This window comes from Euprymna scolopes, chromosome 41 (genome assembly GCF_053919585.1).
Source record: "Euprymna scolopes isolate OS-2025 chromosome 41, ASM5391958v1, whole genome shotgun sequence".
Classification (NCBI taxonomy): Eukaryota; Metazoa; Mollusca; class Cephalopoda; order Sepiida; family Sepiolidae; genus Euprymna; species Euprymna scolopes.
Genome location: NC_136522.1, coordinates 38,602,641 through 38,628,575, shown reverse-complemented (window position 1 = coordinate 38,628,575; position 25,935 = coordinate 38,602,641). Strand labels below are relative to the sequence as shown.

General features: G+C 40.0%; 1 protein-coding gene across 7 annotated transcripts in view; it reads right to left on the bottom strand.

The window, feature by feature from the left end:
• LOC145266478 (RNA ligase 1-like) overlaps positions 1 to 25,935 on the bottom strand; it is a 485,995-nt gene that overhangs the window by 66,327 nt on the left and 393,733 nt on the right. For 4 of the 7 annotated variants that reach the window (XM_080122194.1, XM_080122195.1, XM_080122190.1 and 1 more), the window contains exon 7: positions 1,171 to 1,340. In XM_080122194.1, coding sequence (XP_079978320.1) covers positions 1,171 to 1,340 — 170 coding nt within the window. Of the gene's footprint in view, positions 1 to 1,170; positions 1,341 to 24,834; positions 24,856 to 25,935 lie in introns of all 7 variants that reach the window. The other 3 variants (XM_080122193.1, XM_080122188.1, XM_080122189.1) reach the window with 1 other exon arrangement.

Below are 25,935 nucleotides of genomic sequence, written 5' to 3'. Positions count from 1 at the left end.
GCGCTGCAATAACATTTCCAAAATGGCCACGTTGACGTAGCCGTGATAAATAATTGTTTTTCGCTGTAAAAAAAAAACTACTTGATCAAATGAAGTGAAATTTTTTTTCGAAGAACTTCAGTCTATAACAGGTACGTACAAAAAATTTTTTTTTCAATATTTCCATTTTTTAATGTCGTCATTAAACTGTATAAGTACCCTAAATTTCACTGTCTCCAGATGCTTTTCAGTGTATTTTATTATTATTATTATTATTATTATTTGTTGTTGTTGTTGTTGTTGTTGTAGTAATATTAGTTTCTCTATTTCTTCATGGGATTTTTATGTAAATAAAATCGAATTCCCTAAAAAGGGAATTTTCTGAATAGGGAACAAAACTAAAATTTCTTATACCCAGAAGAACAACAGGGGAATTTTGTTTATGTTGATTTGAAAGTTTAATTATATTTATTTAAGCATATGTAAATTTTACTTTTCCTAAGCTTATTCAAAACGATTTCTGCTGAACACATACAACAAAACTGTTCTGACCCCCTCCCCCTGGGCAAGGTATTTTTCCCATTCCGTCATCCCAGAACCTATTTTTCCAAGACTTTACTACAATTTTGTTTTTCTGCCTACTCTAATTCCCAATCCTGTCAACTACTTAACTTCTCTCTGACCTCAACCTTAATTCTTCTTATGGTGAAGTACCAAATTGGGAGCTTTGAGGAGTCTGACTCTAGAGTGTCAGGTCTTATCGATGGTTTAAATAGAATCTATACAGCTACAAAACAAATCATATTTTGCAGTAGTAATAACTATTTGAAGCTATTAAGAACTTGAAAGATAAAAACTTTCAGTAAAATGATTCAACATGAAAGAATCCAAAAACTCAAATCTAAAGTTGTCAAGTTTTTTTACATTTAATAAGATAAGATGAGGGTGGGAGGTAGTTTTCATTTTTTAGCCTGAAATAAGTAAAACCAAAGCTACAATGAATGACTTGCTGTTATCAAAGGGGCTCAGTAGAGTTTATCACAATAGCAATTTTTATGACATTTATTGATTTAGACACAAATAACCTTATTATAGTCTGTGTGCTCAAAACATTGCCAGCTGTTAAAAATTTGATGCAATTCTAACCAATGGAGCCTGTAAATGTTTACAATAATGCTTATTATTCCTTACTTTAAAAAGTGCTCCATCTGGGCAGTGCCACACAATCCCTTCTACTGCACCATTTAGTTCTGAGGTGAACCAAGACATCAGTTCTGTATGGATGATTGGACCAGTGTAGGTGGCTTTTATGGATCCATGAACAACAAGAAGGTGAAACGGAAGTTTTTTACTGCCCAGACCTGAAAAGATTTTTTGTAATTTTTTTTAATGAAGAAAGAACAAAAAGAAGAATTTTTTTTACATTGTTTAAACTTTAGAATAGAAAAACAAAATGAAAATTAGAAAATAGAGGAAAAAAAATTTAATAAAATCTTTTAAAAAAAATTTAATAATCACTACTACTTAAATGATGTAAATGATTAATCTACAATTTTGTTGGATTTGGGGGAAAACTGTTCAGTGTTTTTCAATGTATTTTTACATATTAAAGTGACATTTTAGTCTTTTGAGAAGTGACATACGGAAACTAAGGTTTACCTAAGAGTTACCAGTACCAGTTGTATGTAAATCTATACTCCTATAAATTTGATTAGTCCTGGATATGACCTTAAACTATATCCGATAGTGAGGCCCCAGCTTGTGTGGAGCCATCCTTTAATTGCCATTACTCCCAGATCCACTCTGACCCGGAGTGGTAGTACCTGTTAGGGTCCCAACTATGGGTTAAATAGAAACCGACTTGAAAGCAAATATATTCTATTAAAAGATTTTTCTTCAAAATCTTTGCATTCAGCATTAAATAACCTAAAAAGGGTTGATATGCTGTAAAACAAAAACAACCACTCCTATAAATTTGGGTTTTTTTGTGTGTTGATATTCATATTAAAAACCTTTTTTTCTATTTATTTAGTTATTTATTTGCTTCCCCACTGAGCAAATTAATCCAAGGCCATTTTTCAATGTGGAGAGTGAGGGGAGGGGGACCAGTCCCCCCCCCCCCCGAGAGGGAACTGGATAGTGACAATTGTTATGAAGGGTTTCCCCTACAGTGACCAAAACTGATTGCTCAAGAGCAATGGTCTGATATGTGGGGTTTCCCCACACACGGTCTTTGATTGCAGTATCTGCCCGAACTACACTTTGATAACAGAAAAAAAGAGCTTGGCCCGAAAGGCGAACTTTTTTCTTCTTAATTAAAACGAAAATACAACTTTGTTATGTATGGAACGTTGAATTGCATTCATCTGCAAAAGATCTAGTTAATTTGCACATTCTTTTAAGCATAAATTTTAATTAATTCCCTATTAGTTTTTTTCGGTTTTCTTATGGGATGATCATCTTTAGTTAACTATTACATGTAATTGTACTAAAGCAGATATTCTACATGATTTAATATATAGCGTATTTGAACCCATATAAAACTTTATATTTGGATTTTAGCTGGGGTAAATCACTGCAAAAGTGTGAAAATTTTAAAAAATGGAATTTTCCAGGTGAAGGTCGAGCGACAGCATCATGAATATGCAATGCGTACCGTTCATAGCTTAGGAATTAACATCAAAGGAAAAAGTAAATTTTAAGCTAAATGTTTTGGTTTCGATTCTTAGTGGTGACACATGTCTTTTTTTTTTATTTTAAATCATTACTATATATTGGGTCCAATATAATATAATAATAAATACAAAATCTGCATCAATCAAAATATCATATTTAAGCATATTTTACGAGTTTTGGCAATGTTGAGTGGCCTGCTCGTATTTAATAATTCTAACTTTTGATTTGGATTTTTAAACAAATCAAGAATTTTTAGACTTTTATAAAAAAAAGTATAGTTTTTTGTAATTTGGCGGCATTTTGCCCACCTCGGAGATAAATCATAATTTTCACATAAAATCAAGCCCAGTTAGTTTCTGTGTTCAAGAATATAAAACTGTTGCAATAGTTGCATGAATAAAGAACGTGTTTTATATTTATTCAGTTAGGGGGATGGAGCGCAAGAGTAACAAATATGAAAGAAGAAATATGTTTTAAATGGAGAATTTTTTTAATGAAAATACATAAAAGTGTTTGTGTTTTTTATACTAAAAAGATAGAAGTTACATATATATATGAGGAATATGGAAATAGTATTCCGACAAAATAGAGAATTAAAAAGGAACAAACCGTATTGTTCTTTTTTATTGCTCTCTCTCTCTCTCTCTCTATATATATATATATATATATATATATATATATATATATATATACATATATATATAATACTAGCCGTACCCTGCCACGCATTGCAGTGGCTCAATTTGGTGTAATGGAAAAATTTAATAAAAAGAGAAAATGCATGTTTCTTATATTAGTACAGCAATCCACTGCAAAAAGTGAAAAAGAAGGCGAAAATGAAAAAAAATTGTACTCTTGCAGAATTTGATCTGGATCCTCGGGAGTTTCTGTCAATCATTCATGGTTTGGACTTGACCAACAATCAGTGGATGAAGCCGAACGTAGCAAAAATGTTAAAACGCTAAATGATTTTTTTTTTTTGTTGCTGTTTTACAAAAATGTGAGTTAGTAATTAATATTTGGTTGATGGTGGGGGGGGTTACTATTAGTGGTGGGACGATTAATCGGAATCGGAATCGTTAATCGTAAGAATCGTGTATTTTGGGAGGTATCGGAATCGGAATCGCATCGTTAAAAAATACCTTAATTTTCCGATTCCTTCATTACGATTCTTTTATCCTGATGTTGAAAAAAAGAAAAAAATGTCCTGATATTTCTAACGGCAAGAGAGAAATGTAGCATGTTATAAAAAGAAACCAAAGAAATTCATTATTAACAGGGCAATGCTTAGTGCCCTTCCCTTACAAGGTTCATTCATTCAGATCTATTGTGATCAAAACTACAAAAGAGTTAACTTGAAAAGAAGTATGCAGGGCTCTACATTGCGAGTAAAAAAAAAAAAAAAAAAAACGCTTATCTTTTTGGCGGCTGTTTTTTTTTACTGACAAATCTTTTAATAGTGAATGAAAATGCTTTTTCAACTTATATTTTCTTAAAACGAGCAAAGTCAAATTATTTAAACAGTAAAAGGTTTAATAGAACAATATACTTTTTTTCTTTTTTTAAAAGAAGGCTTTTGAAAGAAATATCTCTTAAATGAAATTGATCACGTTGTATTATTTCTATTAAATTCTATAAGTTTTTTTTTTTTTTGTTAACTACTGGTTGGTACAATTTACTGCTCCATCCCTTTATATTTTTTTCTTTTTGTCTTTTTTAGCGGATTATTTTCAATTAATTATCCAAATAAGTGACTAGCTTTAAAACAAAATTTAATAGTAATTTATTTGTTTACAGATAAACTGAATTTTCTAATATGGCCTCAAAGTCCAAAAAAAAGTCTTGCATGGAAACTTTTTGAAGTTTTGCAAAGTCTGTCAAATTAAAATATCGCGAGGAACAAAACCATCTAACATGACCACAACCAACATGTTAAAACATTTAACTATGAAACATCCAAATGAATTGGAGGAGCAAAATAAAAAAGAAAAGGAACAAAAAAATTACCAACTAGTCACTCAGAGCAGTTTTATTAGTTAGGGTCGAAATCGCAGTGTCTTTTTTTTTTTTTTTGCTCAAGTCACCAATTTTTTTTAACCTTCCTTAACTTCAAAGAGTAAATACAATATATACAACTAAAAAAATAATTTTTAAAAATGCTGATTCTATTCATGAAAAATTCTTTTAACTAGAAATTAAAACTTAGGTAAAGATAGCTGACTGACAGCAACAGGAGCACTGGTTAACTACTGAACCACATGGAAAGGTGTGGAGGAGAAAAAAAGGAAATTAAAGGATGATAATAAATTATGATAACCGTCTTTGAAAGGCACTAAACTCCTAAAATTTACTTCTTTAAAATTTTAGGCGGCATTCCCGGGCGATTTTAAAGCACTCTCTCTCCAAAAAAAAAAAAAAAAGATTTAATTTTTAAGATTGGGAAAGATATATTTATTATAACCGAATTCCTGTATGAAGACTGGATCTACTTTATTGGACGTTAATTTGTGAGATACGTAATTTTTCAATGTTTAATGTTTTTAAAGTTTCAATTATCAAGTAAATTTTTTTAATTGCATTTTTTTGTTCAATTTATTTATAAAAAAAAACAGGGTTTAAAATGTATTTTTCAAGGTAACAAGCTTCGAAATAAGTCTAATTAAAAAAAATCACTTAATTTTTAATTTCGACAACCCTGACCATTTAATTATTAAAAAAATATTGAAATGTGACATTTTTTTTATTTAACATTTCTATTAGTTCAATTAATATTCTTTCGATAATTCATTTCACTCAACAAACTTCACCATTTTTTGTTTTGTTTTATCTTTTTCTGTAATTTTGGTAACTATTTTTGCTCAATTTTATCTAGTATTTCATTTGTTTTTTATAGTGGTATAATTTTTATATGTGTTCCTTTGATATACCCTATTTCAAAATTAGTTTGGCTAAACTTATTCTTCACGTTAGAAACAACGTGTAAAAGTAATGAAAAAGTAAGAAAAAACAATAGGTGTTAACTACTCTTTGTGAATTATGGAGGTCTGAAGAACTGCCGTCACAAATACAACTATCAATAGCCAAACAAAAAATCGTTTTTGAAATTCCTTTACTTGTAACTTTTCGCTATACCTACCTTTTGGTATAAAACACAAAAACTTTCGATTAATGGTATTTCTCAAATATGGTCGTTAACTTTGGAAGGGTTATTTTGTATCTACGGCACCATGTCACATTGTTTTTTTCATTACGCACGTTCATTTATAAATTATTAAATTAAATATTTATCTTTTTTTATATTTAATTAGTATATATTTTCTTTCTCTTCCGCTATATATTTTTTATTTAATTCATTAAATCTGTAAATTATGAGGACCAAAATAATGAATCGTGTTAATTTATTCTCTAATTTTCTTGTTTTTGTTCTGTTATATAAATTCTATTTTATTTGTTTTTTCTCTGAAGGATAAATTCTATTTTCTTTGAGTTTTTTTTCTGTATTCCAATTAATTAAAATAAATTTTCTCTAAAATAAATTTTGCTAATTTTTCCGTTTAGTTTACTATATAATAATTTTATTTAAACCAAAACACGACGGTGTAGATATAAAATATCTCTTCCAAAGTTAGGGAACATATTTGGGAACTACCGACCATAAGTATAAAACTACCTGGTATATTTCAAAACAATAATTCCCTAGGAATCGGAATCGTACTTGGTATCGGAATCGTTAATGAATATTTTCCTGGAATCGGAATCGTATAAAAATTAGGAATCGTCCCAACACTAGTTACTATACACAGATTCGAAAAATTTGTCCAAAAACAAATAAATGAAAGCAAAGGTAAGTTACGTTTCTACCTAATTGGATAATTGTTTAGTGTTTTTATGTAATGTAAAATGTTTAATCGGCTCAACAAACAGAAATGGTAGCGGACTCTGTTGAATACGTTAAGTTTGGAAAAGTAAGTTGAAAACGAAAAACTATACAAAACAGTGTCTGAAACTCACCGGATATATGTTACCATGATATAGGCTGGCATAATCGGTGGGTTTCTGACAGTATTTTGTATAGTTTTTTTAGTATTAACTCACTTTCTCTAACTTAAACAGTGTCCACCACCATTTGTAGCTTTCAAATACCCCGATAAACACTGTTTTTCGAGCCGACTAAACGTTACATTAAATGAAAAGGGTTTGTATTACTAAACACAGATACAAAGAAGTTGTCAAAAAATAAATATATATAAATAAATGTTATCAAAGGCAAGAAAAGTAAATGTTCTACCTAACTGGATAAGATTTTAGAGTTTTTATAATCGGTTCAAAAACATTCAATGTTTATCGGTATATCTGAAAAATACAAATGGCGGTAGACTGTATCGAACACATTAAGTTTGGGGAAATTTTGGGAAAATGAGTTTAAACTAAAAAACTAAACAAAATACTGTTAGGAACTCACTCAATATATGTTACCATGACGTAGGCTGGCATATAATCGGTGGTTTTAAACTTTTGCTACGATACGACTTTTAAAAGAAAAATATATTCCAAAAATCATGTGAATTGATCAAGATGTTTTATTTTTGAATAAGATCAAATTTTATGAGTAACTGAGGACCAGCTGTCTTGTCCACCATTTTGAAAACAATCTAAAAACAATAGGGAGATGATTTAAATTTGTGAAGTTTGTTCTAATGTCTATGAATTCCCATTATCTACTCAAAAATCGTTTTCTTTATAAAACTAAAATTATTTTGTTAATTTACATGATTTTTGGAATATGATATTTTAGTTTCATCACGGGCACGTACATTACATAGATTTTTCTTGGTTTTTGAATTTTTGGTACTGGGGAAGTTCTGAACAAGCACACACACATACATACACACACACACACATATATATATATATATATATATATATATATATATATATAAATAAATGTAATTAGACAGTAATCATTCTTTAAAGCATATTAAATTAAATACAATTGCCATTCTGTCTCCATTTCATCTGTTGATCATTTCAAAAATTTGGACAAATTTCATGCAGGTCAGATGAGTAAAGTAAGTACACATTTTCCAAAAGTTATCACAAATTTAATTACAAATTTCAATAAATTTTAATTATTTCTTTATTTTAATCATTTTAATCATAATTTGAACCGCCCCCTTAAGTAAACACTACATCAAATCTCCACACTAACGTAATGTACTTGCAATAACCCTTATCCCTGAGTGGCTTCCGAGCCTTGATAAGTGGTGACCACTGTGTAAAAAAAAAAAAAAAAAAAAAAAAAGTCCCTTTTAGTGATTACCTGGTTTGAGGATATTTGTACAACTAAACGGCAAATCTGCTCCAAAAAATCTGGTATTATTTTACTTTAAGGCCCGCTTCACGTTCATATATAACAAAATATTTTATTGTAGATTCCAGTGTGCTAAGAACGAATCTGCAAACCGTTTCCGTAGCAAAAAGAAAGTTTTCATGATATTCATGAAATTACTTTTTCGAAAAGTGTGTGATCACTTTTCAATGTAAATTTAACTTAGAATGAGCACCCACTTTCTGGCCACCTGAGAGAGTTTCTTGGCTAAAAAGTTTTTTGTTTGATTTCTTTTGCATGGTAATAACCCCTGAACTCTGGGACTATTTTCCATTTCACAGCCATAGCCTTTGTTTACGCTATGCGTGAGCATAAACGAAAGCTGTTTAGCCAATAAACATGGGAAAAAATCCCCCCCCCCTCTCTCAGGTGGCTAGAAAGTTAAATTTACATGGAAAAGTGATCGCCACTTTTTCGAAAAAGTAATTTCTTCATATCATAAAAACTATTTTTTTGCGATGGAAACGGTTTGCAGATTCGTTTTTAGCACACCAAAATCTACAAAAAAATTTTTGTTATTTACGAACGTGAGACGCACGGCCCTTAATGGAAAATTATATCAAAAATCCGGCGGCAAATAGTTTTCAATAAAAACAGCAAATGAATTCGATAGAAAAAAATGGATGCTATTTTTTTTTTTTTTCTTTTTTCAGTGTGTTTCTTGGCTAAAAAGTTTTTTGTTTGATTTCTTTTGCATGGTATTAACCCCTGAACTCTGGGACTATTTTCCATTTCACAGACGTAGCCTTTGTTTATGCTATGCGTGAGCATAAACGAAAACTGTTAAATATGCATTCGCGTGCCAAACTGCCTTGTCAAAAAACCTTTAAGCCAATAAACATGAAAATAAATGTCCCTTCCTCAGATGGCCAAAAAGTGGGTGCTCATTTTAAGTTAAATTTACATGGAAAAGTGATCACCCACTTTTCGAAAAAAAAATTTCTGCAGACCATGAAAACTATTTTGGTACTCCTTGGGCGTTGAGTTCCATGGCGACCTGCAGAATTATTTAATGGTCGTTCCCTTAGTACCCCCCTAGTCAAGGCTAACGCATGCGCACGTAACATTTTCTATTTATTTACTTACGTGGTGGAGTTCCTATACTGATAGTTTTTTTGAAATTTTTTCACTGGATTATTATTGATTGAACACTAACCAGATTATGAAAAAAAATTTGAAAAAAAAAAAAAAATCATTTCAACATTTGAAAGGGGTACTCACTTTTTAGTTACCACGTTATGGTAAATCGGTCACTCATTTTTTTTTTTTTTTTTTTTTTTTTTTCTAAATACGGAAGTGTCTTCGAGAGATATAAAATGGTCGCATGTTGACGAAGCAATGTATCGGGAGGCGTACGGGATGAAAAATTATTGGTAAATTTTTAGATTAGGTCCACCTCCTCAATTTTCTTTTATGCTGAATACGAAAATTGCATTGAAATTCTGCAGAAATAAGTAGTTATCAAGATATAAAAAGTTGTATTATGCATTGTAATCTTTGGCGGCCATCTTTTTTACGTGCGTGTATTTGTTTATGGCGTGTGTGCACGTAAAAAGATGGCCGCCGAAGAATACAATGCATAATACAACTATTTATTTCCGCAAAATTTCAATGCGATTTGCGTGTTCAGCATACTCGGAAACCTATAAATGTCGTCATTGAAAGGAAACTTGTGGAGGTGGACCTAATCTAAAAAAATACCAAATTATTAAACATTTCTCCAGCATGTTAGTGAAATTTATAATACTTTTAAAAAATTTTTAAAAAAAAACAAAAGTTTTGAAAAAAAACAAAAAAACTCACCTTTCATGAAAACAATTTAAAAAAAAAAAACACCCACAAACTGACTTTTAACTAAATAAGTTAAAAAAAAAAAAAAAATTTTTTAAACTCGAAATTTTATTTTCATAAAAACAAATAAAAAAAAGTTATGTTCAATCTATTTTTTTTTTCTTTGAGAAACAAATATATTTCTGACTTACAAATTCGGTAGAGGCACATGTGTAACGATATTATCGTTTCGTTTCGTTACAATCCTAGTTTTGTAACAACGTTATCATTTCGTTTCATGACAATCCTTGTTTTGTAACAACCACGCATGCGCACTGGAAATAAAGGCCTCCATGTTTTATATTTAAAACTAACAACACGCGTCTTTTCGTTTCTCTCTATTAACCAATCACACAACACGAGCTAACACAGCGTGACATGGTGACAGCGACAAGATAAAGGGAAAAATAAAATAAAACAACGATAAAAGTAAGACATTATATTTTTTTTTTCTCTTTTCTTTTCGAACCAAAACTTCGTAAAACACACACACGCTCGTTGAAGCTCGCAACAACACTGCTACTACTATGGCTAATATATCGATACCAGTTCCCATTCTCGACTGGGACTCGCCTAACACTGCAGAGTCATTCAAGATATTCCAACAACGTTTGGCATTTTATTTCACAGCGAAGGGAACTAAAGAAGAAGAGAAAGTGCCTATCATTCTACTCGCAACTGGCGAGGAAGGAATTCGTAGATACAACAGTTGGTCTATGTCAAACGAAGACCGGAGAGACGCCAACAAAATTTTCAACGCATTTTTGGAGCAGCTGGAACCGGCAACCAACCACCGTATATGTAGGCTCGAACTCAGTAGATACCAACAAAAACCTACCGAGACGACAGACATATTTCTAAACAGGTGTCGTTTACAGGCGAAGAAATGCGATTTCACAGCCCATGAAATGAACGAACGTTTAGTAGAAATACTGATAGCCAACACGCCCATACCGGACTTACAAAAAGAACTGTTGAACAAGCCGAAGGGCTACACAATAGAAGAGGCTGTGAAATTAGCATGCACATATGAGGCTTCAGCCGTGTATATAAACAAAATACACCAACTACATGGCCTGTCACAGATAGACACCATAAATCGCGGTGGTCGCGAACGCTAGGAAGGCAACAGAAATACCAGCAACTTGTGTAAAAATTGTGGAGGGGACCACCGTTTTGGCAAGGAGCATTGCCCTGCCAAGAACGACATATGCAGCTCCTGCGAGAAAATGGGCCATTGGGCCAAATTGTGCTTCTCAGCGAGACTCAGACCCAGGAAACAAGAAAAATCCTGGCACAAAAGCCGCAGCCAGCCAAGGCACAGACAACATGGAACAGGCCGAAAAGTCGACAGCGTTGCTGAACATGACGACCGAGCCACAACAAAACTACATGCGGCGATGGAGCACCTCACATTCAGCACTATTAACAGTGAACATCCACTGCACAAACAAAAAACAACACAAAATGAAGCGTTTGTCAATATCAACGTTATATTGACAGACCACCCAGGTACGCACAGCCTCAAACTGAAGGTAGACACGGGTGCACAGGCAAACACACTACCTTTACGCATATTCCGCAGTATGTGCCCCTCCGCCATAAACGAAGACGGAAACCCAATACCTGGATCACTAAACCCAACGAAATGCGTACTAACAGCATACAACAACACTGAAATAAAATGCCATGGCACCACAAACATCAGGTGCAAATACAAGGACTTTTCATGACTCAACACTCAATTTTATGTGGTCAACACTCCAGGACCAGCTATACTGGGCCTGCCAACATCTGTAGCCTTCAACGTTGTGACAATGAACTGTGCCATATCCGTTCAGCAACAACCTATCAACAGCATTGATGATCTGATGCGTTTATACCCCGACAGATTCGACCGCATTGGCGAGTTCAAGAAAACACACAAGCTCACTGTCAACCCTAACACTCCATGCCACATAGACGCACCAAGAAGAACGCCAATAGCCATGCGGGAGAAAATCAAAGCTGAACTAGACAAGATGGAGTCACAGAATGTCATTCGTCGTATTGAGGAGCCAACTGACTGGGTAAGCTCCCTTACATATATAACCAAACGCGACAACACAATAAGGGTCTGCTTAGACCCAAGGGCACTAAACACAGCCCTAATGCGGCCGTATCATCAAATCCCAACAGTTGAGGAACTCAATCACCGGTTTGCAGGTGCAAAATACTTCTCAAAACTGGATGCTAAGGCAGGATACTGGTCTATAAAGCTTGACCAGGAAAGCCAGATCCTGACCACTTTTCAAACACCATTTGGAAGGTACTGCTTTCAACGACTTCCATTTGGTTTAAACGTGAGCCAAGACATCTACCAGCTCGAGATGGACAGAATACTTGAGAAGTGCACAGGAGCAAGCGGTATAGCGGATGATATTGTTGTATATGGCTCAACAGAACGTGAACATGACAACAACCTAAGGCACCTCATGGAAGTCGCCACACAAGAGGGCCTCACAATGAATTCCAAGAAATGCGAGATAAAACGCCAGGAAATCTCCTTCGGAAATATATACACCCATTCTGGAATGAAACCTGACCCAGCAAAGGTACAAGACCTACAGGAAATGCCAGAACCACGCAATAAAACAGAACTGCAACAGTTTCTAGGTGTAATGACATACCTATCCCGCTTTATTAAGGATTTCAGCTCAAAAACCACTGTATTACGTGACTTACTTCACAAAGAGTCAGAATTCCAATGGGAGCCACACCACCAGACGGTTTTCAAAAACCTGAAGAGTGAAGTGTCTGAAACATCCCTGCTTCACTACTTTGACCCCAAGCGCCCAATCTACTTACACTGTGACGCAAGTCTTCATGGAATAGGAGCAGCGCTTCTACAACCAGACTCAGCTGGCAATTTGATGCCTGTCTTATACACAAGCAAGAGTCTGACACAAACAGAACAACGATACACATGTATTGAGCGGGAACTACTGGCAATCGTGTTTGGCACACATAGATTCCACACATATTTATACGGTCATGGTTTCCAAATTGTCACTGACCACAAACCTCTTGTCATGATCATTGACAAACCTCTCACCTCAGCTCCAGCTCGCCTACAACGAATGCTCATCCAGCTACAGGGATATAATTTCAGATTATCCTACTACAAGGGATCCGAAAACGTATTGACTGATGGGTTATCACGCCCGCCATCACTTGGTAATTCGGACCCTATCGATCTGGATGTTCGAGTTGACACCATTCGTTTCTCTGCTGACCGCATTAAAAAACTGAGAGACTGCACAACAGCTGACCCTCTGCTTAACCAGCTAAGAGATACCATTGTCATGGGATGGCCTGAGACAATCAAGCAACTGCCTACCGATATCAGAGAATTCTGGAGCTTAAGAGATCAGCTATCAATTGATGACGGCCTTATCCTTAAAGGACAACAAATTGTCATTCCTCAGACCCTCCAAGAAGATATCCTAAAGCAACTCCACACCTCTCACTTAGGACAGGAGAAAACCAAACTCCTAGCCAAAGACACTGTCTATTGGAAAAATATAAACAGAGACATCGAACAATTCACAAGCTCATGTAGCATCTGTCAACAACATCAGCCATCACAAATGTCAGAGCCTCTTCTGCAGCACGACATTCCGACAAGGCCATGGGACGTAGTTGGAACAGACCTTTTCGAGCTCCATGGACATCAATGGCTGATCATAGCAGACTACTACTCCAAGTACCCTGTTATCAAACAGTTACCTGCCCACTCACCAAGCAGTGTTGTCATAAAAATAACGCAACAAACCTTCGCGGAGTTTGGCATACCGTCAAAAGTGGTTAGTGACAACGGGCCGCACTTCTCAAGCGCCCTTTACCACGAATTTGCCACAGAATGGGGTTTCAACCATCAGACCACCTCACCTCGAAGACCACAGGGAAATGGTTTCATAGAGCGCCAGATAAGAACCATCAAGACCATCCTCAAAAAGGCCAAGCAATCTAGGACAACACCCGAAATTGCATTATTGCACTGGCGCTGCACACCTATCTCAAACGCCATACCCAGCCCCGCACAGCTACTCATGGGTAGACGAATCCAATCCCCAATTGCAACAAAAATAGAAAACAACCACCAAGATCAGGATCAAATATATGATGCTTTTAAACAAAGGCAACACAAGCAAAAGAAATATTTTGACCAGCATGCGCTCAAGGAAGACCTACCACCTTTATATCCTGGCCAGAGGGTAAGAGCACAAAACCCTACACACGGAAACTGGGACTTAGCAACCGTAGCTTCTCAAACAGATGGTCCCCGATCATATCTCCTACAAACTGCAAACGGATATATGATACGGAGAAACCGGCAGCATATTAGGAGTGCTCCAATAAGGCCAACACCACCACAAACGCCAAAGCATGTAACATTTGCAGAACCACCTGCATGTACAACTCAGTCTCCACAAAGAGACTCCCAACAATACACTCGCAGTGGCAGGATGGTACGACCACCATCAAAAATGAACTTGTGAACATTTTCTAGAGAAGTATAGCAAGCAATTCATGGGGCAGAATAATCCCCTGCTTCGCTGTAGCTATTCAGGCAGTCTACCCTGAATTAGCCCTTACCTTTTATCATATATTGAATATGCTCAATATCATAATCTTCATATTGGTAAAGGGGGGATGTAACGATGTTATCGTTTCGTTTCGTTACAATCCTAGTTTTGTAACAACGTTATCATTTCGTTTCATGACAATCCTTGTTTTGTAACAACCACGCATGCACACTGGAAATAAAGGCCTCCATGTTTTATATTTAAAACTAACAACACGCGTCTTTTCGTTTCTCTCTATTAACCAACCACACAACACGAGCAAACACAGCGTGACACTATGGTTTTGATATACCGCGTTTTTATTGCTTACAAAATGGGTGACTGATTTATCAGAACGTTGTAACTAAAAAGTAAGCACCACTTTCAAATGTCGAAATAATGATTATAGAAATTAAGCATGGGAGTGATGGTTGTACAACGTCGCCTTTCGCACTTTTACAAACATTATTTACGTTAACTCTTTTCATAAATAATTTTAAAAAAACATAACTAAACCATTTATTGATAATTTGTCACGTGTACAAACATTTATTTATTTACGTAGGCTTAACTCTTCATGAATAAGAAAAGTTTTACTCTTCAAGAATAATAAAAGGAAAAAGTTACTGAACATTTATAAAAGGACTTCTTTTCATGTAACGTAGAAATATGGTTTTATTCGCTTTTAACGAACCAAAATTACATTTTTATATATATAGATAAAGCTGAATGTCTGTGTGTGTATGTGTCTGGTCACGGCTAGGCCACCTCCATGGCCTTCGGGCCAAGATCAAAGTGTAGTGCAAAAACGCTGGGGTTTTCATTAGTTTAGAGTCCACAGAGTGAATGAGGTATTGTGGTAAATGTTGCCAGTCAAGAGTAAAGTCGCCAAAGACTCCAATTTTTACTTTAGTTACAAAGACCCTGCAACACTCCCCTCTCCAGATCTTATAGGGCCTTGTCTAAATTTATTTTGTCTTTTGGAGATTTTACTTTTTTAAATGTTTTAATTTTATATTGGAATTTTTTTTAATTGTAATTTTTTCTTTAAACGAAATAAATTAAATATAAAGATCAAAGTGTAGTATCTGTCTCCCAGTTACTCATTTTTTATTTTTTTCAAGAGGTCCGCCACTTGACCCACCCGTCAAGTTTAAGGCTTTTACTTTGGTCACTTTTGTGACTTTACTAACCTTGGTTAGTGGGACCGACCCCCTCTTTGAGGAGTCTGGACCCTTTTCGCTCCTCCAGAACCGACACCATTGTGTGGTAGTCTGGACCCGGAAACCAATCCCTTCTTTGGGAGTTTGCTATTCTCGGGACCGACAACACTTTCTTTGGTAGACGCGACCTGGTCGAGTTAGCTTTAGTTTGTTGGGTACTTCATTTCCTCCTCTCCTCTGAGGTTGAAATGGTCTATTCTCTCCTCTCTTAATTGCCTGAGCAGCACTCTGACCTGCCACGCCCACTCTTTGTCTACCTTCGCTGCTCTCCCAGTGGATTGAGCAGACCGGGTTCTCTTTTCGCTTCCTTGGGGTTGTTTGTGGGTAGGGTGACGTGGGTAGGGCGGGTGTTTCGTTTCTGCTCCCCTCTCTGGGCAGAGATGTCTATCCTCTCTCTCTCTCTTAATTGCGACGCGGCACTCTGACCCGCTAGCACCCACTACGTCTTCTTTCGCCACTCTCCCCCTTGCAGGGATCTGAGCTGACTAATCTGACATCCCCGTGAGGGGAGGTCAATCCACTTTCTCTCTTCTGACCTCACCCACTCCACTCCACCCCTCCCATATCCCTGCATTTCTTTTCTCCCCTACTACACTTTGGTTTTGGTTCGCGGCTAGTGCAGTTTTTCCACACGATGCCGGGGAAAAGGCGCATACCACCGCAGATGCACCACATCGCCCCACTCGAGTACTCCCCATCGGAGGGAGCACCTCCCACAAGGGGTGAAGAGAAGGAGATGGCCAGGGTAGGGCCACAGCCCACGGCGACCCAGGCAGCGCCAACACCAGAAGGGCAACCAAACCAGCCCCCTGCTCCCCACGAGGGCCACTCCCCAGATCGGGGAGTCAAAGTAGCGGCTGACGAGGGAATCCTCGTCGGTCAAAGAAAGCACTTCCGCCTAGGCTCCCCAAGAGGACCACCCCAAGAGGAAAGGGACTAGGAAGGCGGCTGACGAGGGAAAGAGGCACCTTTCCGGGGAATCACTCCCAACGTACCCCCCTCCACCTCAATCTTCGCCAGCCGGAGAAGACCCCACCACTCCTGATCCCCACGAGGACAGCCTCCCGACAGATGAACAGAGAGAAGTTGGAGACGAGGAGGCTGAAGGCAACAATGGTGGCTCACAGCCCGTGGCACCCCCAGCCTCCCAACCCTCCTCCAGCCACCAAGCACCTACTCCCCATGAGGGCAGCTGCCCAACGCCCGAAGGGAAAGATGATGAAGACGAAGTTACCCGTAGAACCCAAGCGCTTTTCAGGGACACTTTGAAATCGCTAAAGGCTCTCTCTTGGGGGGGAATATAAGGCACCACCGCCCAAAGCTCCCCAAAACACTCCGACACCACCGAAAGCCCCGAAAACCAACCCACCCGATGGGAGAAATCCCATGACTCAATCTCCGGGCAAAAGGAAGGAAACGGACCAGAAGGCAGGCCAAAACCAGTCTACGACACCACAGGAGGACTGGCCAGAGTTAGCCCCAAACAAAAGGGCCAAGCAGCAGCAACAACAGAGCCAGCAGCAGAAAGAAAAGGCAGCGGCAGCCGATCCCCTCCCCGGTCCGTCCAACACCAAACAGGACGAGAATACAGCATGGGGCCCTCCGGAGCTGGAGCAGATGACACCCGATGATTATAGGGAACTCTTCAACTCCACTTACAAGGATGTCACGAAGGGAACAACCATCATACCCCTTCCGGGACAGATATACCCCTCCGGGACAGATTGAAAAATTGGAGAAGAGAGTTCTCTCCTTGATCACCTCTGACCTCAAGACCAGGAGTTTAACGGGTGTCAACAAAGACACCATGGTGGAAATCCTCATTGACTTGAACATTCCGGCAAGTTATATATGCAGGAGGAGTTTCGCCATGTGGGACATTCTGCTCCCCAGAGAGGAGGATGCAAAAAGACTGGCCAGGACTGAACACAGAAGCAGGAACATTTGGCTCCAGCCAGTATACCTCGGTGGGAGGAACACCACTGTCTCAGTACTGAATGTCCCATGCTACATGACCGGAAAGCAAGTTGGGGCCATACTGAGTCAGTACGGTGAGGTGGAGGCAGTCGTCCCAGCCCACGATCGACGCAACGTTTTGACCGGGGACTACAAAGTTTGGATGGTCCTGGGCAAGGACAGTTTTGACAACATTCCAGCCATGCTCAAGTTTGGAGAGCAGACCATGACACTGATCGTGGAGGGGAGAAAACCTCACTGCTGGCACTGCCAGTTGAGGGGACATATGGCCAAGGACTGTCCTAAAAGGCAACCAGCCAACCCCCAGGGAAAAGTCCCCACCAAAACACCCGCCAAAACCCCAGCAGAGGTACAAGCCACAGCCCAGCCACAGCACCAGCCGCATGCAATTCCAACCCGGCAGCAGAAGCGGGTTGGGCAATGGTCACAAAGAAGGGCAGACCCAACAAAAATCTGCCCAAACCAATAACTACTGAAACCCAACCCGAAATCACCCCCATGGACAGTCAGGCGCCCTCTTCCTCAAACAAGAAGAAGCTCCAAGACTGAGGAAGAGATTGCATTGGAGGGTCTAGAGAGAGCCACAGACACAGAAGAGACAACATCAGAGGCAGCAGTCAGCAAGAGAATGACGAAGAGGAGGAAAAGCAGGAGATCCAAAGGAGACACCCCCACCCTCAAAGACAATATCCAACCAGCCGAGGCTGAACCCCCCAAATCCCACCCCCCCAAACAGCCAGAGCAATGTCCCCCCTCCCTAAGAACACTACCTCGCAATCTATCCTCAGAAAGGTTGAGTAACGACCCCAAAAAACAACCTCCCCGCCACCATACACCCCAACACCCGATATCCTCTCCCCTACTTCCCCTGCACCCACTTCCTCTCAGTCAAGGAAAAACCCACCCCACCAATCCGCATGGAGTGGACAAAGAGACTTCCCTTCCTTCCAGCAGGAACGATATGTGAGACGGGCCCTTTGCAGCCAACAACAGAACTGAAAGGCCAGCAGAAGGTCCGTTATACACAACTAAAGAACTTTCTGTACGTCAGTGGCGATAATGTCACCAACCCAACCAAGTTCAAGGACGCTCCCTTGTTGACTACATTTATTAGGGTCAACAATTATTAGGGTCAACAAGGATTCCAGGACTGAGGCCCTCTGGGCGTGGATAGATGCCGCGAAGGATGCAATCCCAGGCCAGCAGCTGGTGGACACGGAGCATCCTTCGCTAAACAATTTACTTTTTAAATGTGAGGGCAGAGTCCCTGTATATATTCACCCTTCCTTCTACAGGGTGTTAAAATTAATTTTCCCCCTGGACGTGGGAGGCATGGCCAAGAATGGAGTACCCTCTGCAGACTTACTGACCGGAAGCCTTGGACAGGCCTGCCACGTCCTCATCCCCGAAGACTTCAGGCCCGTGTGTGACACTGAATACGGTAGGTGACCATGGCTTTAAACTTGGCTACTTATAATGTGAGGGGCCTCAGATGTCGAAGCAAGGCCACGCGCGTGCTGAGAGATCTGGTGTCCCTCAAGGTAGATATTGCCGCTATACAGGAGACCCACATTATTTGTGACGGGGATTGTCAGGTGCTGGTGAACGATTACGATGTTTACTCAGCATATGGCAATACCTACAGTCGTGGAATCTCCTTGCTAGTAAATCGCACCCTATCAGCGTCGGTGAATGTTGTTCACATGGACGAGGACGGGCAGGCAATTGTCGTCGATGTTGCCGTTAATAGCAGTATGTTTCGGATAGTTGCAGTTTATGCACCTAATTCCGCTGTGGAGAGGGCTTCCTTCTTTTGACGGGTGGAGGGTTTTATAGATGATCCGGAGAGGGTAGTCTTAATGGGTGATTGGAATGCCATCCTTGATCCCAAGATAGATAAGGTCGGAGAGACTAGCGGGTCAGTGTGGTGTGAAAGCAGTCTGTCAGACCTAATGGCTTTATGTGACCTGGTCGCCAGATTTCGCCTGGATTACCCGGGGCGGGAAATGTGGACGTGGCATCCTAATGCGCCTTCCTATTCAAGTACTTACTTGGATCGGATGTTAGTTAGAAGAGGCAATGTAGATTTTCTAGCTTGCCCCACGTTCCACTTTTTAGGACACTCGGACCATAAACTAGTTATAGCCGCCTGAACTTGAGCTCTAGGCCTAAACTGGCCGGATACTGGAAGTTCAACAGCACCTTGTTGGAGCTGGAGGACTACCGGTTGAAGGTTATAGAGATAATCCAACGGGCATTAGTGGGGGCGGTTACCAGGAGTAAGTGGTGGGTTAGTCTCAAGGCTAAGATTAGACGCTTCTCGGTCCAGTACAGCCAATGCCTCGCGCTAGATAAGGCTAAGGCTAAGGCCAAGAAGCGTATAGAGAATAGGCTGACCTGGGCGGTGGAGGGGGGGAACCTCCTAGAGATAGCACTAGCGAAACAAAACCTCAACCGCTTGGCTAGAAAGCGGTACGAGGGCCAAATAGTTAGGGCTAGGCTAATGAAAGTCTCGAACGAGGCTGGTGATATAGACCCTGTTGAGCGTAAGGCTGCTCTAAGGCGCGGCTCGGATGGATACATTTGAAAGGTAAACGACATGGAAGGGCACACCCTCATGTCGACGCGGGAGATTTGCGAGGGGTTTCGAAAGCATCTATCGGAGCGCTTCACCCAACTACCCAGACTCAGGGTCGAAGAGTTTGGCAACTATTTAGCCGACTCGCCCCGCCTCATGGTGGCTTGAGCGGCTAGCTGTGATGGTCTTGTTGCAGAACATGAGATCATTACTGCGTTGAAGCAGGTCGGCTGCAACAAGTCCCCGGGGCTTGATGGTCTATCCTACAAATTTTACTTGAGGCTGTTGCCCATGTTGGTCCCTATTATGAAGGATATGTTCAACCATTGGTTTGTTCAGGGCTCCATCCCTGGGCAGGTGACCAAGGGCGTGATCACATTGCTGAGGAAAGGTCAACGGCATGGTGGGGAGGAAGATTTAGACGATTTCAGGCCCTTGACTCTGCTAAACACAGAGTTAAAGATTTTGGCCAAGGTTCTTATGAATCGGTTGCAAGTTGTCATCACTGACTTGATCGAACCAGACAAGAGCTATGCTGTGAAGGGAAGATCGATTCAGGACAATCTTCATCTGATACGCATGATCATAGAGGGGACAGAAGACGACGCAGAGGCCGCACTGATCAGTTTGGATCAGTCCAAGGCTTTCGATAGGGTGGACCATAGGTTCCTGGGATCTGTGCTGGAGGCTGCCGGATTTAATTCGGACTTCCGCAAGTGGATCTCTGTACTGTATGACAGGCCGACGGTAGCGGTGCAGATCAACGGTAAGTTGTCGGAGTCTTTCGCCGTCTCCCGGTCGGTGCGACAGGGTTGTCCGCTGTCGCCTCTCTTGTACGTCCTGGCGTTGGAACCCCTCCTTCGCAAGTTAAGGGACGAGGCGACTACACCAGTCCTGTGCAAGATAGCTCTTCCTAGAGGCACACGAGCCAGGGTTTCCGCGTTCGCCGATGATGTCACCGTGTTCGTGTCTTGCCCCACGGACATTCAAGTAGTCACTGAGGCGCTCGCTCGATATGAAGAAGTTACGGGGGCCATCTTCAATCGCAGTAAGTCGGTGGGTCCGCGGTTGGGTGCCTGGACCAGAGTAAATTCGCTTCCAGGCATCTTCAGCTGGACCGACGGCCCGGTCCAGATCCTTGGTGTGTGGTTCGGACCGGGTCTCCAGCTGAAGAAAAACTGGTCGGAGGTAGAGGACAAGGTCGAATCCTCTGTTAAGATTTGGGTTCGAAAGAAATTGTCCTTGAAGGGTCTTACGTCTTTCCACTCATCCTTTACCGTCTGTCTGTACTTCCCCTCCCTGCAAAAGCCGAATCAGCTTACAGGAGCACCTCGACACACTCTTGTGGAACGAGGGTAAGCATTATGTTTGCAGAGAGGTCTGTGTTCAAAATCCGAGCGAGAGAGGCTTAGGACTGCCCGATCACCTGTGTCATAGAATGGAAATAGGCAGAAACTTTAATAAAAAAGTAATAAGGAAACCGATGAGATTTCATAAGGAATATAGAAATGAGTTGGAAAAGTGTTTTATGTTACAATATTTATTTATTGTTAATGTTGGAAATTTTCTGTTTCTATGTCTATCCTTGTGACCATGTCACTAGTAAGGATGCTGGAAGTAAACGTTTTATCTGTTTGATAGTCAGGGACCGGAACCTTGGATTAACCATTAAGGAGGCTGTCTTATCAGCAGGTGCAAAGTACTGGGGCTGCTGTATTGCCATTTGGTGAACTGATTCTGGACCATGCAGTAGCTTATGATGGGGCTTCTCGATGCCATATTAGTGGGTAATTGTAACAGCTTTACCTTATCATGTGCTAGAAAAAAATTTTTTAATTTAATTCTTCCTTTCTTTTTCTCTCTTGCTTTACCTCTCTACCCTGCTCTAACCAAGTCTGTCGACCTGTTCCACAAATCCCAAAACTTCATTATGAAAAATCTCCGGAAAAAATACACAAATAAACCTACAATCCCATCTTCCAACATAGACCCCTATTATCATGACTCCTTCTCCAACATCAGGGGTCTACTTTCCAACCTTCCAGAGGTTGAAACCCAATTGCAGGAGACTAAACCAGCCCTAAGCGCAACTGGCATTGGACCAACCATTTCCCTAGATGAGTTCGTGATTAAAGGAAACTCTAACTTAAGATCTAAATCTGACTCCCAAGATCGCCATGGGCATGGAATATGTGCCTGCATTAAAGATGGCTTTCCATGTAATAGGGACATCTCCAGAGAAGATGCTAACTAACCCTATATGTGCTTCCGGATTGCACTTGCTTAAACCATCACATTTATATTTGCCCTCTATTGCCCCCACAACAGCGGAGTTACTATCTTTAAGAGCATATCTAAGAAAATTTACCCTATCCTGTTTGCTCATCCTTTGGCTAACATTCACATCTGTGGTGACTTTAATGTCCACAATGTGGAATGATTAACCCACTCAAACAAAACAGATGATGAGGGAAGGTTCTGTCATGATTTCTCTATTGCTTATGACCTCACTCAGATTGTTCACAAACCCACCCGTGTGCCTGATATTAACGGTCAGTATGCAAGCCTTTTAGACCTTTTTCTCACAACTTGCCCTGAGCTATGTTCATCTTCCATTCTGTCTCCTCTGAGATCATCTGATCACTCGGTTGTATCAGTTGATAAAAATGAAATGTAATAAGTCCTCAGATGTACCTCTTCATCGTATAGTATATTGATACTCTATGGCTGACTAGGACAGCTTCTGTTCATTAATATCCGATCTACCCCTGCGTTCCATGTTTTAAAAATATGTGTCCTCTATAGTATCGAACCTGACAGAATAGTTAATTGTAGGTATAGACTGTTTCATACCCTCCAAAAAATTCCAGCAAAAACCTAACAGCCAGCCATGGTTCTTCCCAGAATGTGCTGCTGCCACTGTGCACAGAAATCACTTTTTCCATAGCTACCAACGTAATAGATGTACTGAGACTAAAGCTGCTTTCAGGACTGCCAGCAACCAATGTAAAAGAGTAATAAAAAATGCAAGAGAGCTATATGCTCAGTCCGTTAAATCCAAAGTAGCTGAACAGTGGCTTGGTTCCCACCAGTTTTGGCAAATAGCAAACAAAATCCTGAACAGAAGCATGTGTTCTATCCTAACCATCATCAATTGACCTGAGGTCATCTTGTCAGCATCAGACAAAGCCAAACTATTTGCCAAGAACTTTGCAGCTAATTCTACCCTACTAAGGCCATCAACCACCCGTATTTCCTCCTGTAATAGACAACATGCTATGCGACATACAAATATCTGTGCATGATGTCGTCAAGCTAATCATGAACCTCTATTTCAGTAAAGCAACTGGCCCTTACGGCATTCCAATCATACAAAAAAAACGGGCCCTACCTCTAATTAGGCCCCGTTTCTTAGTGTTTTGTCTGAATGAAATGAAACTTTGGTCATAACTAGTTTATTATATTCAAAACATCACATCAAAACACTAGGGTCTTTGGCCTTTTTTTCTCCATTCTACAGCATATGTTCTAGATGGTCTCCATTTAGCTCACACGAGGTGCAGCACGAAGTTGTCCATGATGTTCTTACAGACCAGATTAGTAATGGCTCTCATCTCCTCCCTGATGGCTTCCTTGAGTTCCATGATGGTTCTGGGTTTCCCTGTGTAGACTCTGTCCTGGGGGGCTTACGTCCGGGCTATGGAGTGCCCACTCAAAATCAGTCTTGAGACTGATCACTCGGCCTCCAAAGTTTTCTTTCAGCCAATCTCGGAACAGGTTTGAGGTGTGAGAAATTGCTCCGTCTTGCTGGAACCAGAATTTGCTCATGAGTGACGGGTAGATGGTCTGGAGTTCACTCTTGAAGGTTTTGAGGACCCCCACATACCACTCCTTGGTGACTGTCACTGCTGCACCAGATTCTTTGATGAAGATTGGTCCGATGATGCCTCTGGCCGAGATTGCAGCCCACACCGTGCACTTAGGAGAGTGCAGGGGCTTGGTGGCTACTTCATTGGGTCTGGAGGACCCCCAGAAGACATTTGTCTTGGAGTTTGCTTTTCCATCAAGATGGAACTGGGCTTCATCTGAGGTCCAAAGTAGTGTCTCCTCGATTTTCTCGAGCATCTTGACTGCCATAGCCCTCCTCTGCTTCTTGTCTGAGGCTGTAAGGGTCTGCAGCATCTGTATTCTGTATGGGTAAGCCCTGATATCGTTCACCAGCACTCTCCTGCAAGTCTCACAGGACATACCAAGGGACTTACTTCGCTTACGCACAGAACATTTCGGATTTTGCTGAAGAGCCTCTCTCACTCTTTCGACCAGCTCGGCTGTTCGCTTCTTGGGATGTCCAGAGTGGCTTAGACAGTTTTCTCTGGCAGCATTGAGGTTCTCCAAAGTCCCATATTTCTCGAAGTAGTTCACCCAGTTCTGAATTCTGCTTTTGAATGGAGCCTTTTCACATTCAGACTGACGCATGAAACTGTCCTGGGTTTTCTTAAACAAGCCTGTCTTGTAATAAAATTTAACACAGTGTAGTCTTTGTCCCAGCTCCCACTGGGATCTTGGTGTACTCACAGTCGTTGATTCTGCCATGTCCTGTAAAATAAGGGCAATCGGTGAATAAATAATGGAGATATCACATAAAGTGTATACAGGGGCCCGTTTTTTTTTGGGGGGGGGGTCACCCTGTAGTGTTAAAAAAGCTTCAACCAGAACTTACCCCCATACTTACAAAACTGTTTAAGCATTGTCTTAAGGAGAATTGCTTCCCAACACCCTGGAAAACCTCATCAAGTATGCCTTGTATTTAAGAACTCAGGGGATAAGTAATCTCCCTCTCAGTACAGACCAATAAGTCTCATGTGCGTCATGAGTAAGTTGCTGGAATTCATATTAGTCAACCACCTCAGCAGAAATAACCTTCTTAGTGACATGCAATATGGTTTCCGTTCTGCTAGATCTACAGATGTGTTAATGGTTATATCTCAAAGGATTAGCAAATCTCTCAATAAAGGCTTTCTTTCTAGGGAAATTGCTCTTGACATATCAAAGGCCTTTGATAGGGTATGGCATAAAGGCCTACTTCACAGGATTTCCAGCAATGGTATAGCTGTAAATGTCTTCTCAATTATTAAATCATTTCTTTCTGACAGGCTCATAAGAGTAGTAGTTGATGAGTAGAAATCAGACGCTCACAGTATTAATGCTGGTGTACCTCAAGGGTTCATCCTGGGCCCAACTCTCTTCCTGATCTACATCAATGATCTCCCAAAACACATACTTAGATAATTCGTTAAAATTTAGGCTAATGATACTACCATCTATGGCAACACATTAAAGGCTGTAAACAATCAAGTTCTCTCTGATTCTCTTTTCTCTGATCTTGAGCACGTGGTACAATGGGGGGAAGACTTGGCTAGTTATTTTTAATACATCTAAAACCCAGCTTATATCTTTACATAATCAATGCTCTGATCCCATCTGGCATCAATTGAAATGATTATTTGCATTTGTAGTTGTTTTTTTTCATTAGTCTGTGTCTGTTACGACACTCAGCTGACACCGATGATTGCCGGTCTCATCCGATCCATGCTTGATGGGAATTCACGAGAATCTGGGTCAAATTATGCAAGAGTACTCAATTTTATTTACCATTGATTAATTTAGGGAAGAATA